The 14257-nt window shown below is 53.1% G+C and overlaps 2 protein-coding genes across 2 annotated transcripts in view; both read left to right on the forward strand.

Annotated features, from left to right (window-relative positions):
• LOC111151300 (PHD finger protein 12) overlaps nucleotides 1–7241 on the forward strand; it is a 43044-nt gene extending 35803 nt beyond the window's left edge. Inside the window, exons 9-15 of the mRNA XM_022509194.1 lie at nucleotides 80–875; nucleotides 2122–2247; nucleotides 2881–3024; nucleotides 4114–4212; nucleotides 4950–5032; nucleotides 5599–5737; nucleotides 6079–7241. Coding sequence (XP_022364902.1) covers nucleotides 80–875; nucleotides 2122–2247; nucleotides 2881–3024; nucleotides 4114–4212; nucleotides 4950–5032; nucleotides 5599–5737; nucleotides 6079–6413 — 1722 coding nt within the window. The 3' untranslated portion in view covers nucleotides 6414–7241. The remainder of the gene's footprint in view (nucleotides 1–79; nucleotides 876–2121; nucleotides 2248–2880; nucleotides 3025–4113; nucleotides 4213–4949; nucleotides 5033–5598; nucleotides 5738–6078) is intronic.
• Nucleotides 7242–9811: 2570 nt separating this feature from the next.
• On the forward strand, nucleotides 9812–14146 carry LOC111151594 (dehydrogenase/reductase 13). Its single transcript, XM_022509674.1, has 5 exons — nucleotides 9812–9938; nucleotides 10040–10158; nucleotides 11191–11314; nucleotides 11498–11809; nucleotides 13265–14146. Exons 1-5 carry the CDS (start codon nucleotides 9812–9814, stop codon nucleotides 13705–13707), a joined length of 1125 nt encoding a protein of 374 aa, XP_022365382.1. The 3' UTR covers nucleotides 13708–14146.
• The last annotated feature ends 111 nt before the right edge of the window (nucleotides 14147–14257 follow it).

The raw sequence follows: 14257 nt of genomic DNA on the forward strand, positions 1-14257 counted from the left end.
GCCCCGGCCACTGGGGCAGGAAGGACCAGTGCCTCCCAGGCCTCTCACCCTCCTCTCCTCTCCTCTCCTTCCGTTGCAGTGGCTCTGTAGTGTTGTTGCGCTCCAGTGCAGCATATTGAAACATTTATCTGCTAAGCAGATGCCTTCGCATTGGGACTCTGAACAGACAGAGAAGGCTGATATTAAGCCTGTTATTGTGACTGACAGCTCAATCACCACCTCCCTGCAAACAGCTGACAAGGCACCTACACCTTCCCACTGCCCCTTGTCCTGCCCCTCAGGGATTAGCACCCAGAATTCCCTGAGCTGCTCTCCACCCCACCAGCCCCCAGCCCTAGAGGACATCAGCTGCAGTTCTTGTGCGGAAAAATCCAAGAAAGCCCCCTGCGGGACTGCCAACGGGCCAGTGAGCACAGAGGTGAAAGCCAATGGCCCACACCTCTACAGCAGCCCCACTGATTCCACGGACCCCCGGCGACTTCCAGGCGCCAACACCCCCTTACCAGGCCTCTCCCACCGGCAAGGCTGGCCCCGGCCCCTCACGCCACCAGCGGCTGGGGGGCTTCAGAACCACACCGTCGGCATCATTGTGAAGACAGAGAATGCCACTGGCCCCAGCTCTTGCCCCCAGAGGAGTTTGGTTCCTGTCCCAAGCCTGCCCCCTTCCATTCCCAGCTCTTGTGCCAGCATCGAGAACACCAGCACTTTGCAAAGAAAGACTGTCCAATCACAGATAGGACCTCCGTTGACAGATTCAAGGCCACTGGGCTCACCCCCAAATGCCACCCGGGTGCTCACTCCCCCCCAAGCAGCAGGAGATGGTATCTTGGCCACAGGAGCCAACCAACGATTCTGCTCACCAGCGCCATCATCAGGTGAGTGCTGCTCAGCCTTGGGGTAATTTGGATCCAGTCCTTTCGTGCTCCTCCTGGCAGTTAAACTTCAAAAAACACTTGTATTCCTGTGAATATTTCAGAGGACTTTAGTCTCTCTCTTACTTGCTCTCTCCACATTTAGGTGGTAGAGGAGAAAGCATGCTTTAACTTGTCCCCGTTTTATTGGTGGGATTGCTTAGGCTCTGAAAGTTCAGTGATTTCCTCCAGGTGACCTACCAAGTCAGTGGCAGGATTGGAACTACAGCCAGGTCTCCTGAATCCCCTTTCCACACCTCTCAGGCCTAGTCTTTTGCCTGTTCTTGTTCTCTCTCCTTAGAGGAGGCAGCATGCTCTGTTCAGCCACTGTGGCCAGCTGGAGATTCTAGGCAGTGGCCTCCTGAGTTTCAGTATCCATACCAGAGACCAGATCCCACCTGATCTAGATTCTCAGAGCCCGCTCATTTGAAGGACCTTCCAGGTCCGGGGAAGCAGGGATAGAAAGCAACACTGCCTTTCAGAATAGCAGCACAGCGGCAGGCCCGCAGAGGTTGGCCTGACCCAAACACTCTCCCTCAGGCCGCGTGCAGAAAGGCAGTACTCTATACCCATACTTGGCCTAGTGTGGACCTGCTCTCTCAGCTATCCCCAGTCAGCACTCCGGACCTCGAGATTGCTGACCCCAGCATCTGAACTAGGTTTCAGATGCTGCTGGAACCCCCTGTGGTCTCTCCCGTGTGAACTGAAGCTGGCCTCCTAGTCAGCTGGGAGTCTCGGTAACCAGGTGACTGTGACTTCTCTGCATGGGGGCCCCTGGTCCCAGGATGGCCCCTACCTTCAGGCTCTTTTCCTGTCTCCGTTTACCTCTTACTACCAATCTGGATAGGTTTTGCTCCCTTTGCGTCAGGAGGCAAGAGTTACAGAGGCAGGCGCTGCTTACGTGAGTGCGTAGTGCAGGGAGGTAGCGATGGCCCAGAGAACAGAGCCGCCCCGTCACGTTCCCCAGAGCAGTAGATTTCACCAGCTCCCGGTGCCCTGGAGAATCCTGCATACCTGGGTGCATTGTTCCATCTGCCCTTCCTCACCACACATTTTTAGCTCTAGGAGTTCCAGAGCCTATGGGGTGAGAATCAAGAAGGGAACATCACCTTGGGTCCGAAATCCAGACCTGTCTCGGCAGTGGGGGATTGGACCGGTGGGTTTCCCTCGTAAGGCGACGTAAGTAACCGTCTTCCTGCTCCGTCCCCAGATGGCAAGGTCAGCCCCGGCACGTTATCCATAGGAAGCGCTTTAACCGTACCCTCTTTCCCAGCCAACTCTACTGCCATGGTGGACCTCACCAGCTCACTGCGAGCATTTATGGATGGAAATGGAGGTGAGTGAGTGAGTGAGCTGCTTTGTGGAGGTGCTGTTCCTGCGCCTTCAAGCTCATTTCAGAAGGGAACAGAAGGGATGCCTGATCTCTGAGGGCTGGGGAGGTGGGTTAAGAAAGAAAGCCCCTCCTTCTTCTGCCTTCTACACCTCATAATCAAAGGTGAAGTGAGAGCAGAGCCAGCTAAGCCTGTGAGAAAAGAGGATAATTACCCAGGGCAGAGTAAAACCAGGAGGTCCTTGTTCCCTGAGTTGGAGAGAACAGAGGTGCCACTGGCCCTCTGCGAAGAGAGGCTGGGTAGAAAAATCTGATTATCAGTGTCATACATCCAGCCCTCCCCCCACAGGCGGCAAGTGGTGTATCTTGCTCTGCCCTTCTAGGACCACTCGACCCGAAATCAGGCCACCCACCTCCAAGAGACAGCTGCACTGGCTGCATTGGGGCCCGTCTCTCACTGCATATGGCCAGTGAGATGCCCAGCTCGGGATCCTTACGCCACTTTGTACTCTCTGCCGTTCGAGAACAGTCACTTGGCTAGAGTGTAGAAATGCTAAACAATTCGCTGTGTGATCCTCACCTATTTCCACGTTGCATTTCCTCCTCAGCTGCTTTTTAATCTTTCTCTTTGGTTAATAGAAATCGAGATAAATATGCTGGACGAGAAGCTGATCAAGTTTCTGGCCTTGCAGAGAATACATCAGCTTTTCCCCTCCCGGGTCCAAGCTTCACCGGGCAGTGTCGGGGCACACCCGCTGGCTTCTGGAGGGCACCACACTGAAGGTGCGCGTGCACACATCTGCCAACAGCCCACCATCCAGTCTCCCCTCTGTGTGTGAGCATATGTCTCCACTCCGTGAGCCATCTCGGTTTTCAGAATCACAGTGCCCCGTGTGTGCCTTTCACAGGCTCAGTAAAGCACCGTGGCTTCTTTCCCCAGAAAGCAGGAACAAAAAGCAACTACAGCTTTCACATCAGACTCAGGGAAGTCTGCTTAACTGTCTTTCATGCTCATCCGCTTTGAGACACAGAGGGCAGCTACCGGTGCCTTTGGGTATATGTGGTACGCTTTCTGCTGAACGGTGTTCAGATATTTGGGTTACAAAGATTTCCCAAAAGGGAATTTTTCAAGTTCAAGGTGAGAAGCCAAATAACAGTTGGGCTAGGGGCACCTGGCTGACTCAGTTGATAGACTCAGTTGATAGAGACTCATGATCTTAGGGTCAATGAGGGTCATGAGGCTGAGCCCCGTCTTGGGCATGGAGCCTACTTTAAAAATAAAAAAGAAAGAAAATAACAGTTGGGCTAGCCTCCTGGAAATTCTTCCCACAAGTCTAACTGCTTAGGCTCTTTTTCTGAGCATTAACCCTTAATGAGCCTTACTGATTGAAATCATGTGGTCCCCAGACCAGCAGTACCAGCGGGCTTGTGGGAAACACAGAGTTCAGGCCCCACTTCTGACCTGCGGCATCAGAACAACATTTTAGCAAGATCCCTAGTTGATTTGTGTGCACACCAAAGTTTGAGAAATGCTGGTCCGTGTCTTCTGCTGTTTGGCATCCCTCTCTATGGTATCGTCTGGTCTGTCCATGATAAGCCAGTCAGCAGCCCAGGAACTTAAAGTACTTTCATCCTTGACTTCTGTGACCTTCTTTTAAGGTGGAAATGCTTAACCCATGTTGGGAATGCTGTGGGTGGGGGGAGAGTGTCATGCTGAAGCAGCCCAATGTCCAAGGTATGTTTGGTGGGATGATACATCTAGTGGGATCTTTTTCTGTAGGCCACAAGCCAAAGGTCTGGGTTCTTCTGGTTTATGTTTGGATCTCAGGTTCTGAGTTTCTGAATGATCCTATCCCTGTGTTTGTCTTGTAGTGCAAAGAAAGGAGGTACAGGCCCGAGCTGTGTTCTACCCTCTCTTAGGGTTGGGAGGAGCTGTGAACATGTGCTACCGAACCCTATACATCGGGACAGGTGGGCCAGCTGGGGAAGGCACCAAAATCTCTTCAGCCCCAAATACTAATATCCTTACCCACAGGGCCAGAAAGGGGGGAGGGAAACCCTCTCCAGGGCTGACTGGTTTAACCCAGCAGATATCCAGGCAAGAGGGACTAAGAAAGGAGATTATCAGCTGCTTGTCTTCCCCGGCTCCAGCCCTTTTGCTTGGGCCCAGCATGACCTCGGGAGAGAGGGGAGTCAGCTCTGATTGCTGCTCAGCGAGCCATTCCAGGCGTGCAGGAGATACCTGCGTAGAGGGCACGCACTGTGTCCCTGGAGGTCTTCGAGAAAGTGATAGGGCTCACACACCCATAACCTTTCCTTAGTCCTGTATCTTGTACGGAGGGATAGTCAGCTTAGCCTGCGACCAAGAAATCTCCTTTCTTTCCGATGATAGGATTTATGAACCCTGCAGCCCATGTTGTGCCCTCATGGAAATAACCCCCCCTCTTCAGGAGTTCACTCTTCCCTTCTGGGCAGTAGCCACATGTTCTGAATGAAATCGGCTGGCAGGGACAGCTGTTCTTTCCAAGGGGATTGGAAAAGAAATCAGTTTTTGTTCAAAAATACAAGGAAGGGGCCCCAAGCTAGATTCTCCGTGAGGTCTTACCAGTAGCCGCCCAGAAGCTAACTCCCTGCCCCCCACCTTCCCCATGCATACACCTTACAGTCTGTTCTCTGCCTGCCTTTGCTTCTACTCCTGCCACTTGCAGGAGCTGACATGGACGTGTGCCTTACAAACTATGGTCACTGTAACTACGTGTCCGGGAAACATGCCTGCATATTCTATGATGAGGTGAGGGGTGGGGATGGGGTGGGAGGGGGCTCTCCCCACCTGAGGCCTCTCCTAGGCACTGGGGTTTTTGTTCAGTGTCCTGGGTGTGGGGAAGCGGGGCGGGGAGGTCTTCTCTTCCTCCGTCCCTGTCATTCCTGGAGGAGAAGAGTCTTGGTATGAAAGGGTGTCCTACCGTGGCTACCCTCCCCAGGAACAGGGCTGCCATTTCTCCTGAGGTTGGTCAGAGGCTCAGCAGGGGGAGCTCCCCCAAAATCAGGGCAGGGGACCAGCATAGAAGGAAGCCAAGCCCTCTGTGCCAGTGAACAGCATTTCAAGAGGAGGCAGAGTAAAGGAGCCATGGGAGAGTGGGGGTGAGCTAGGGGGGTGGGGGCCACTGGGAAGGAAGGCTTCCCAGAGGAGGTGAGTCTTGAGCCCTATTTGAAAGAGACAGGGAAGCAGGACTTGACTGGGGAAGAAAGAGAGCTCCCCAGGTAGAGCAGCACAGCCTTCTCCATGTGTCCTCTCTCCCCTTAGCCCCAGGCCCCACGCAGCAGACCACACATCTTATCTTCCCTCCTCCTCCTCAGAATACCAAACATTATGAGCTGTTAAACTACAGTGAGCACGGGACAACGGTGGACAATGTGCTGTATTCATGTGACTTCTCTGAGAAGACCCCGCCAACCCCCCCAAGCAGTATTGTTGCCAAAGTGCAGAGTGTCATCAGTAAGTCGGACCCCGTGGCCCCAGAGCCGGCCGTTTTTGGACCTGTTGTGTTAAGAGCCCCAACTGGGTGGCTCTGGATTGCCACCAATGACTGGCACGTGTCTTCCTGGTCCCACTGGGCAGACTCTCCTTGCTCACGGGCCCAGGGAAAGCCACGGAGAAGCCAGTGCCATACATGTGCACACCTGCTTGGGGACTTCAGACTCACCTTGTCCTTTCGCAGCATCCCCCAGCCCTAGTCACCCCGCAGTTAGAATTGGGAGGTACAGGGGCCCAGCCACAACCAACAGCCCCGGCCCCTTCACTGTTCCTCTCCCAGTGACCACACTCCTCCTTCCCAGGGCGCCGCCAGCACCGGAAACAGGACGAAGAGCCGAGTGAGGAGGCAGCCGTGATGAGCTCCCAGGCCCAGGGGCCACCGCGGAGACCCTGCAACTGCAAAGCCAGCAGCTCGAGCTTGATTGGGGGCAGTGGGGCCGGCTGGGAGGGCACGGCCTTACTGCACCACGGCAGCTACATCAAGCTGGGGTGCCTGCAGTTCGTCTTCAGCATCACTGAGTTTGCGACCAAACAGCCCAAAGGCGATGCTGGCCTGCTGCAGGATGGGGTCTTGGCCGAGAAGCTGTCTCTCAAGCCCCACCAGGGCCCTGTGCTGCGCTCCAACTCCGTTCCCTAGGACTGGCGGCTACCCCATCACCCGCCTGTCCGCCCACCCCAAGACTCCTGCAATGCAAAAATGTACACAAACCAAGCCCGGGTTTTTTCTATACACCAGAAACCCTTCAACTACAATCTTTGCATGAAATGAAGAAAACCTTTTGACTGTTTTTTAAAAATCCTTTTTCTTTTCTCAAGTTCTAGGGGGCATTTGCACATATATTTGTACTCAACATTTCATGGGAAAGCGGCAGACCCGAGCTGAGGAACAGCGTGGGCAGGGAGGGGAAGGCCCACAGTCTGGACACTTCCTCCAACACGAAACCGTTCCCCACCCACCTCCTGCTCCCTCCCCCTCACCCGCCGTTGTAAAATAATCAGAAACTTGTTCTATTTTGTGGCAGTGACAATAGTTTTATATTAAAAGAAAAAATACAGTTTTCATACAGCAAAATCTATACAATATCATTGTTTTATTTAATATAAAGATCGCTACCCACCCTACTTCCGTGGTTCCCACCCTCCAAGTTATTTTCCCTTTCTGCAGCGGTTGCACTACAGGTAGCTACTGTGTATTATGGACAAATGAGAAATGAATTCTTTTTCTGGCTGTCCATCTATTTTATTTCAAATAAGGAAAAGTGTATTTGGATTTTGTGTAAATACATCTAGTGATGACATTTTTTTCAATGTTTTTAAAAACTGTACAGTACTACATGTGGTAGAGCGTTTTCTTCAAATTGTCTATTGTAGCAAAAACGTTTTTGTCGTAAACCTGTTTCGTCTTCTTTTTTTGTTCTCTTGCCACTTCTCCTGTTCCTCCCACCCCTGGCTCCCTCCCCCCCCAACCCCCACCCCCAAGTAGTACCAATGTACATAGTAATTGTAATGTTTTAGACTTTACAGAAACTTTCCTGTATTCTGTATATAAAAAAACAAAAATACTTCAAATTATGTTTTCTGCCTGTCTGTCCTACCTGTCATCACCCTTTGAGGGGACCCTCCCCAAGATCCTGGTCACAGTCTTATTGAACTAGTCTCATTCCCAGACACTCAGTCCCCAGGGGAAGGCAGGAAAGAAGAGGTCTGGGAGAAAAGAGCCCAAGGTGGGTGTGGGAAAGTGGAGGGCTAGGGGTGCATTTGCAATTGGGTCGGGGGTAGCTGTTGTCTGGCCTTCCGAGTGACCTGGAATCATTTGACATGACCACATACTGCATGAATCCGAGAAGGTGCAGGCCCTCACTCCTTCCTGATGACTCCAAAACCAAGATAATAAAACGAGCTGTTCTGAGACCTCTGCACGCTGCTCTAGAAACTTGAACCTCAGGAGCTGGGGCTGCCTTTAGTTTCAGTTGTTTGCTATCATATTTGAGTCATCAGTTCTGGGAGAAGTCAACACCTGGCTCTGTCCTTGCGCTGTCAGCCTGAACTGGGCACGTTGCAACTCATTCGGGCATCACTTGAGTTCCTCCTCTACACATGGCCTTTGCTGGGACTTTGGGCTTCGTCTAGGGAACTCGATGTGAGCAGTCTGCTTAAGAGGTATGGCTCCTGCCTCCTGAAGCTTAGAATCTAGTGGGAGCAATCAGCCAATTCAAACGTCTCTGGGAAGCACGATGAAGAAAAAGACCAGTGGAGCCGCAGCTTGCGTGACTAGCAATCCTAACTTCCTTATAATCACAGCTCATCAGTAGAATCTACTGCATTACCTTAATTCTAAGGCCCTGAGAATCCTCTCATCAAACCAAGCTCCCATCCTTTTTCAACTCCTTTCAGACCTGCCATGAGAAACTTTCTCTGGGAAGTTCTTTTTGACTCCTTAGAGATCACCTGCTCATCTATCCCAGCAGTATTCAAGGAAGTGGTACCTGCTGGTGTGTCAGGAATTTGCCTTGAGGATGGAGAGCGCACCCATTTGTTTCATATTCTATTCCCAGCTTCATCCCACAGCGTCTACAACTGAACCCCAAATCCATAGCACAGCCAAGTCGGAAAGGTCCCCTCTCCCCAAATTAGGTCTGTCCCTGACTTCCACCTACCCGCCTAGCTTCATCTCAACCACTCAGCTCCTCCTACCCTGATGGGCCTCCTGAACTCCTTGAGGACAGAAACATATATTGTTCTGCTCAGTATTTCCAAGGCTAACCACACTGCTGGGCACTGTCAAACAGTGGGTGCTCAGTTGTAATGGTTTCTTCAGGCAAGTCCTTGTCCTGGCAAGTCACCTGGCCAGCAGTCCCCTTACCTGTGCCTCCCTAGCTGTCCCCACCCACTTTGCCTTCATAGTCGCTTCTTGCATTGAGTCATGGAGATTCTTAACTTTCTACCACCTGTGAGGACCACCCCAGAGAAATTTCCTCCTGGAAGTTAGATAATAGATTGTGTTTTATTGTCTTCCTGCTGCTTCCCTTCAGAAATGAAGGGGATGGGGGGCATCAGAGGGTACAAAGGCAAGGAGATAAAGACAGCTAATGAATGAGTGCATTCCCAACAGCCCTGAACAGATGGTGCCACCCTGACTTCGACATCATCTCTCTGACCTTTATAGGAAAAATGAGGAAGAATTCTAGAACCTGAGGGCTGGAAGTGAGGATAAGGAATTGAAGGACTTGTTTACGGAGGCCAAGGCATCCAGGACCAGACTCACTCCTTCTCAGACATAACAGCATTGATGTACACACTTCTCTAGAAGGGGAGGACTCTGCTAAGCACAGATGACACCCACAGGGCTCACACACACCCTGTGAGCCCCTCCTGCAAGGCCTCTGCTATGGCGCATGCGCACAAAGGACAGTTACATAGAGGCTCGTTCAAGGGCACACATTGACAGAGACCAGAGATGCATGCACACACCTAGAGGAGCTCTTGGCGCTCATGGGCACAAACCCGTAAAAGGTGGTCCCGCAGCACACACACCCACAGGGTACTTCCTGGGCCTGCAAGTACACCCACACCTCCAAGGTGCTCACATCCAGGATCCAGGGGCACAAACACAACCTGAAGAGCAATGCCAGGGCCCACTCACAGAGTGACACTCTGTGATGTCACACTCACAGAGTCATTCACACACTCAAGAGTAGGTGTGAATGCACACAAACAGGCATCTGGAAGGAGTTCCCGCAGGCACACGCCTAGAGGGCGCTGCCAGGGCCCAAATGCACACGCGCACCTAGAAGGTGTTCCACAAGCACACACCGGGAGGACGAAGACGCATGCCTAGGGGGCGCTCGTAGGGCCCACGCTCACACGCACGCACACACACCCCTGTCCTGCCTCTCGCCCGCCTCCGCCTCCGCCTCCGCCTTCCAAGGAGGCGCGAGCGGGTGCGGGGCGGACCGGCAGCCGCCGGGCGGGCGGCGATCCAGGGAGTTGCGGGGCCTGTGCGGGGAGCGTGGGGGGGCTGGCGGCACGGCGGGCATGGAGGCGCTGCTGCTGGGCGCGGGGTTGCTGCTGGGCGCCTACGTGCTTGTCTATTACAACCTGGTGAAGGCCCCGCCCTGCGGCGGCATAGCTAGCCTGCGCGGCCGCACGGCAGTGGTCACGGGTAAGTGCTAGAAGGCCCGCGGGCGGCGGGGTGGCGGGGAGGCCGGGCGGCGGGGTCAGCGGCCCACCGGGCTCAGCGCGGCTACCGCCCACCCACCGCAGGCGCCAACAGCGGCATCGGGAAGATGACGGCGCTGGAGCTGGCGCGCCGGGGAGCGCGCGTGGTGCTGGCCTGTCGGAGCCGGGAGCGCGGTGAGGCTGCCGCCTTCGACCTCCGCCAGGTGAGGGGTCGGGGGAGAGGCCGGAGAAGGGGAGAGGGTGAGCGGAAAACAGACACAGTAGGACGCGGAAGGGCGAACAGAGCGGCTTCCTTAACCGGTCGTTACGTGCAGAAAACAGTCGGCTGATGCTCTGGTCATACAGGGAAGGAGCACCAGACGCAAGCTAGCTAGTATATTGGCTTTCTGAAAGAACTGATCGCTTTTTGAAGACGTTTAAGGATCGGTAAAACTTCCATCAATGAAAGACAGTAGGGAAGGGAACAGCAGAGGGAACAGCATATGCAAAGGCCCTGAGGCAAGACAGCTTAATTGATTTTTAAAAAACTGAAAGCAAAGGTTTATTGAGGCTGGATGGACCACAAAATATGGAGTAAAGAGGTGAAATAAAGAGGCTGGAAGCTCTGAACCGGGGCTAGATTCTGGAATCCTTTATAGACTCTATTGAGAAACTCGGATTTTATAGGATGAGCAGTGAAGATCCAATGAAAGGTCCTCAGCAGGGTGTGGACTGTCAAAATAGCCTTCTGGGAGGAACCCCTCAGTGGCTGTACAGGCCCGGACTAGGGTGGGGGTGGGGGGGTAGGGGCAAGAATGGGTGAGAGGAGACCAAGGAGAAAGAAGTCAGTTGTAAATGTTAGGATAAGCAATAATGGTCAGAGGGAATGATGATAATAATACCAAGAACTACCTACACAGTGCTGACTGGGGGCCAGGCACTGTTCTAAGTATTTCACACTTATTAACTCATTGAATCTTCACAGCAACTTCATGAGATACGTACTATGTTGTTCCCATTTTACAGCGAGAATACTCAGCCCCAGAGAGATGAATGTCACACTTGTCTAATGTCACGCTCTAATGAAAGACAAAGTCAGGATTTGCATCCAGAGTCCATATACTTGTCCACTATATTCTAATGCATAAGGGCAGATCTTAGTAAAAAGAGGAGGAGGACTCTCAAAATTTGGTACCTGGGGAGAGGGAAGAGGAGAGAGGTGCCTGGTGACAAGCCCAGACCTTGCTGCCCCACAGGAAAGTGGGAACAATGAGGTCATCTTCATGGCCTTGGACTTGGCCAGTCTGGCCTCCGTGCGGGCCTTTGCCACCGCCTTCCTGAGCTCTGAACCACGGTTGGACATCCTCATCCACAATGCCGGTGAGGGGCAGCAGGCCCTGCAGGGGGGGCGGCGGGTGGGCAACTGTCCCCTCCAGCCAGGTGTATGCCAAGGGCCAGTGGATCCATGGGAAGGACGCCCCCTACCACCCTCTCACAGATGGGGATACTGAGGTCTTCAGGGGTCCCTATGGAGCAGTGGTTCATGTCGAGCCCCTGCCCCAGGGATCAGTTCCTGTGGCCGGACCCACAAGCCGTTTAATCTGATGCTGCGAGTAAACCATATTGGCCCCTTCCTGCTGACTCATCTGCTGCTGCCCCGGCTGAAGACGTGCGCCCCAAGTCGCGTGGTAGTGGTATCGTCAGCCGCCCACCGGCGGGGGCGCCTCGACTTCACACGCCTGGACCGCCCGGTGGTGGGCTGGCGGCAGGAGCTACGGGCATATGCCGACAGTAAGCTGGCCAACGTGCTGTTTGCCAGGGAGCTCGCCACGCAGCTGGAGGGTACTGGTGTCACCTGCTATGCAGCCCACCCAGGTGAGGCCTGGCTCTCTGACTGTGCTTTGAGTCCCCTCTCCCATCCTTTGCCCATCCTGCGCACCCCCCACCTCTCACTGAGCCCCAGATTCTCAGAACAGTAAGGAAGCACTGTACGAGGAGAGACCTGTTCCTTGCTGATCTTGGAAGGAGGTTCTCCTTATCTGAGCTCTTCCTCTCACACCAGTAAGCCTGGATGCTGGCTACTGGATAGGGTATGTAATGAATGAAGCCCAGGTTCTCACCCCAAGGAGCCATCCATATGAATGAACTCACTATAATAGGAGGATAATGATGATGATGGCTAATAACTACTTGTTCATTCGAAAAGCTTTTACTGATTACCAGTTATGTACCAGGCATTAATCTTGGTGCTGGGAAGACAGCAGTCAATAAAACAGGCCCTTTCCTTGTAGAATTTACATTCTAGTTTAAGGGAAGGGGAGATCACTAATAAATACATTCAATGACAGGTGGTGATAAAATGCTATGGGAAAGATAAAGCAGAGTGACAAGGATAGGAAATGACAGCAGATGCTGTTTTTCTGTAGCAGTCAAGGAAGGCATAGACAAAAAGGTGACAGGCTTGAAGGAGATGAGAATGAGCCATGTGGTCTTCAGAGGAGAAGAGCGTAAAGAACAGAGTGGATAGCACGTGCAAAGGCCCTGAGGCAGAAGTCCCTGGTATGCTTGAGAAGGGACAAGGGGCCGCATGAGGCTAGAACAGAGTGAGAGGAGGAGAGTGGCAAGAGATGAGGAATAGAGATGGGCTGGGTCATCTAGGGTCTAGAAGTCCACTTCTAGCATTTTAGCTTTTAGTCTGAGGGAGTTAATAGATGAATAAGGCCCATCTCTGCCTTATGGAACACATTATAGGGTAACCCATATTGCCATACTGCATTTTTTTAAGATTTTATTTTTTTAATTAATCTCTACAGCCAGCATGGGGCTCAAACTCACAACCCGGAGGTTGAGAGTCATACTCCAACAACTGAGTGAGACACCAACCATACTGCACTTTAGATAGTCGTTGCCTGAGGCTCACTAGTAATTATAACAGTGACAATAATAATCACAGCTAACATTTATAAGCCTTTATTACACTCCCCATCTCTAATGTCCAGAACAGTAGCTGGTCTGCCATAGGCATTAGTACACATTTGCTGGTTAAACAAAGGAATAGGACTTGAGCTAGAAGAAAAGAGGTCCCCTCAGGCAGAGGATTCAACATGTGGGAAAACCTGGGAGATAGGGATGTACAGGTGGAGAGGAGGAGCCTTGCTGTTGAAATGCGTGAGGTCACCTTGTGGGGACCCTGAATGCCCACTCAATACTATCCTGGTCTCCCTGGAACTGGACTCTGTTCCCCACTCGCTCCTAGCCCTGTTCTTGTTGCTCTTCCCCTGGGCCCTCGCCCACCATCCTCACTACTCCTTCCTTTTTTCCTGTCCACAGGGCCTGTGAACTCGGAGCTTTTCCTGCGCCATGTTCCTGGATGGCTGCGCCCACTTCTGCGCCCACTAGCTTGGCTTGTGCTGCGGGCTCCAAGAGGAGGTGCCCAGACACCCCTGTACTGCGCTCTCCAGGAGGGCATTGAGCCCCTTAGTGGGAGATACTTTGCCAACTGCCATGTGGAGGAGGTGTCCCCAGCTGCCCGAGATGACCGTGCAGCTCACCGGCTGTGGGAGGCCAGCAAGAGGCTGGCAGGCCTTGGTCCTGGAGAGGAGGCCGAACCTGATGAAGATCCCCAGCCTGAGGACCCAGGGGCCCCATCTTCCCTGAGCAGACCCCACTCTAAGGAGCCCACAGTTTCTGAACCCCACCCCAGCCCTCAGAGTTCACCAGACCTATCTAAGGTCACACACAGAATTCACGTTAAAACTGAACCTGAGCCCTAAATCTCCTAATCCCCAGGCTGGGATGCTTTCCATGACACTTGGTGGCCCTCGAAAACCTTAACTGCATGTCAGCCCCTGCCCTGGGCACTGAGGGGTTTGCAATTTTTACCTCCATGCTTCCTGGCTGGGGCTTCAGATTGTGTCCTGAACAGCTCTTTTCCTGGTGGAAGGAAATCGTGGGTGATGATTTCTTCCTGAGAATAACAATAATCCCAGATTGAGAGGTGAGGGCTAATGCGCCAGACGTTGCTTCTGAGCAATTTGAATTCCGTACCTCTGTCCCCACTCTGGGTGATGCTGATCGGCTTTGGATGAGGGGGTACAGCGATTGTAATTTGTAATTACAGTGCAACACTGAGAATTACCGAACTGGGCCCTTTGCAAAACCATGTAGCCACGTAGTTACATGCCCCCCATTTGCCGAGGCGGGATTGGGCTGCAGAGGTAAGGGACTTGCCCAAGGTCTCACCACCGGTGGTGGGGCGGGGGGGGGGGGGGGGGGGGGGGGGGGGGGAGCGGTGTGACTCCGGGGCCCACGGCGGTCGGCTGG

This window comes from Enhydra lutris, unplaced genomic scaffold (assembly GCF_002288905.1).
Source record: "Enhydra lutris kenyoni isolate GAN:26980312 unplaced genomic scaffold, ASM228890v2 scaffoldscaffold26, whole genome shotgun sequence".
Taxonomy (NCBI): Eukaryota; Metazoa; Chordata; class Mammalia; order Carnivora; family Mustelidae; genus Enhydra; species Enhydra lutris.

Coding starts and splice junctions, on each gene's coding strand:
- LOC111151594 (XM_022509674.1), top strand. CDS start 9,812: ATGGAGGCGCTGCTGCTGGGCGCGGGGTTGCTGCTGGGCGCCTACGTG. Junction 9,939..10,039: donor CCGCACGGCAGTGGTCACGG/GTAAGTGCTAGA, acceptor CACCCACCGCAG/GCGCCAACAGCGGCATCGGG. Junction 10,159..11,190: donor CCGCCTTCGACCTCCGCCAG/GTGAGGGGTCGG, acceptor GCTGCCCCACAG/GAAAGTGGGAACAATGAGGT.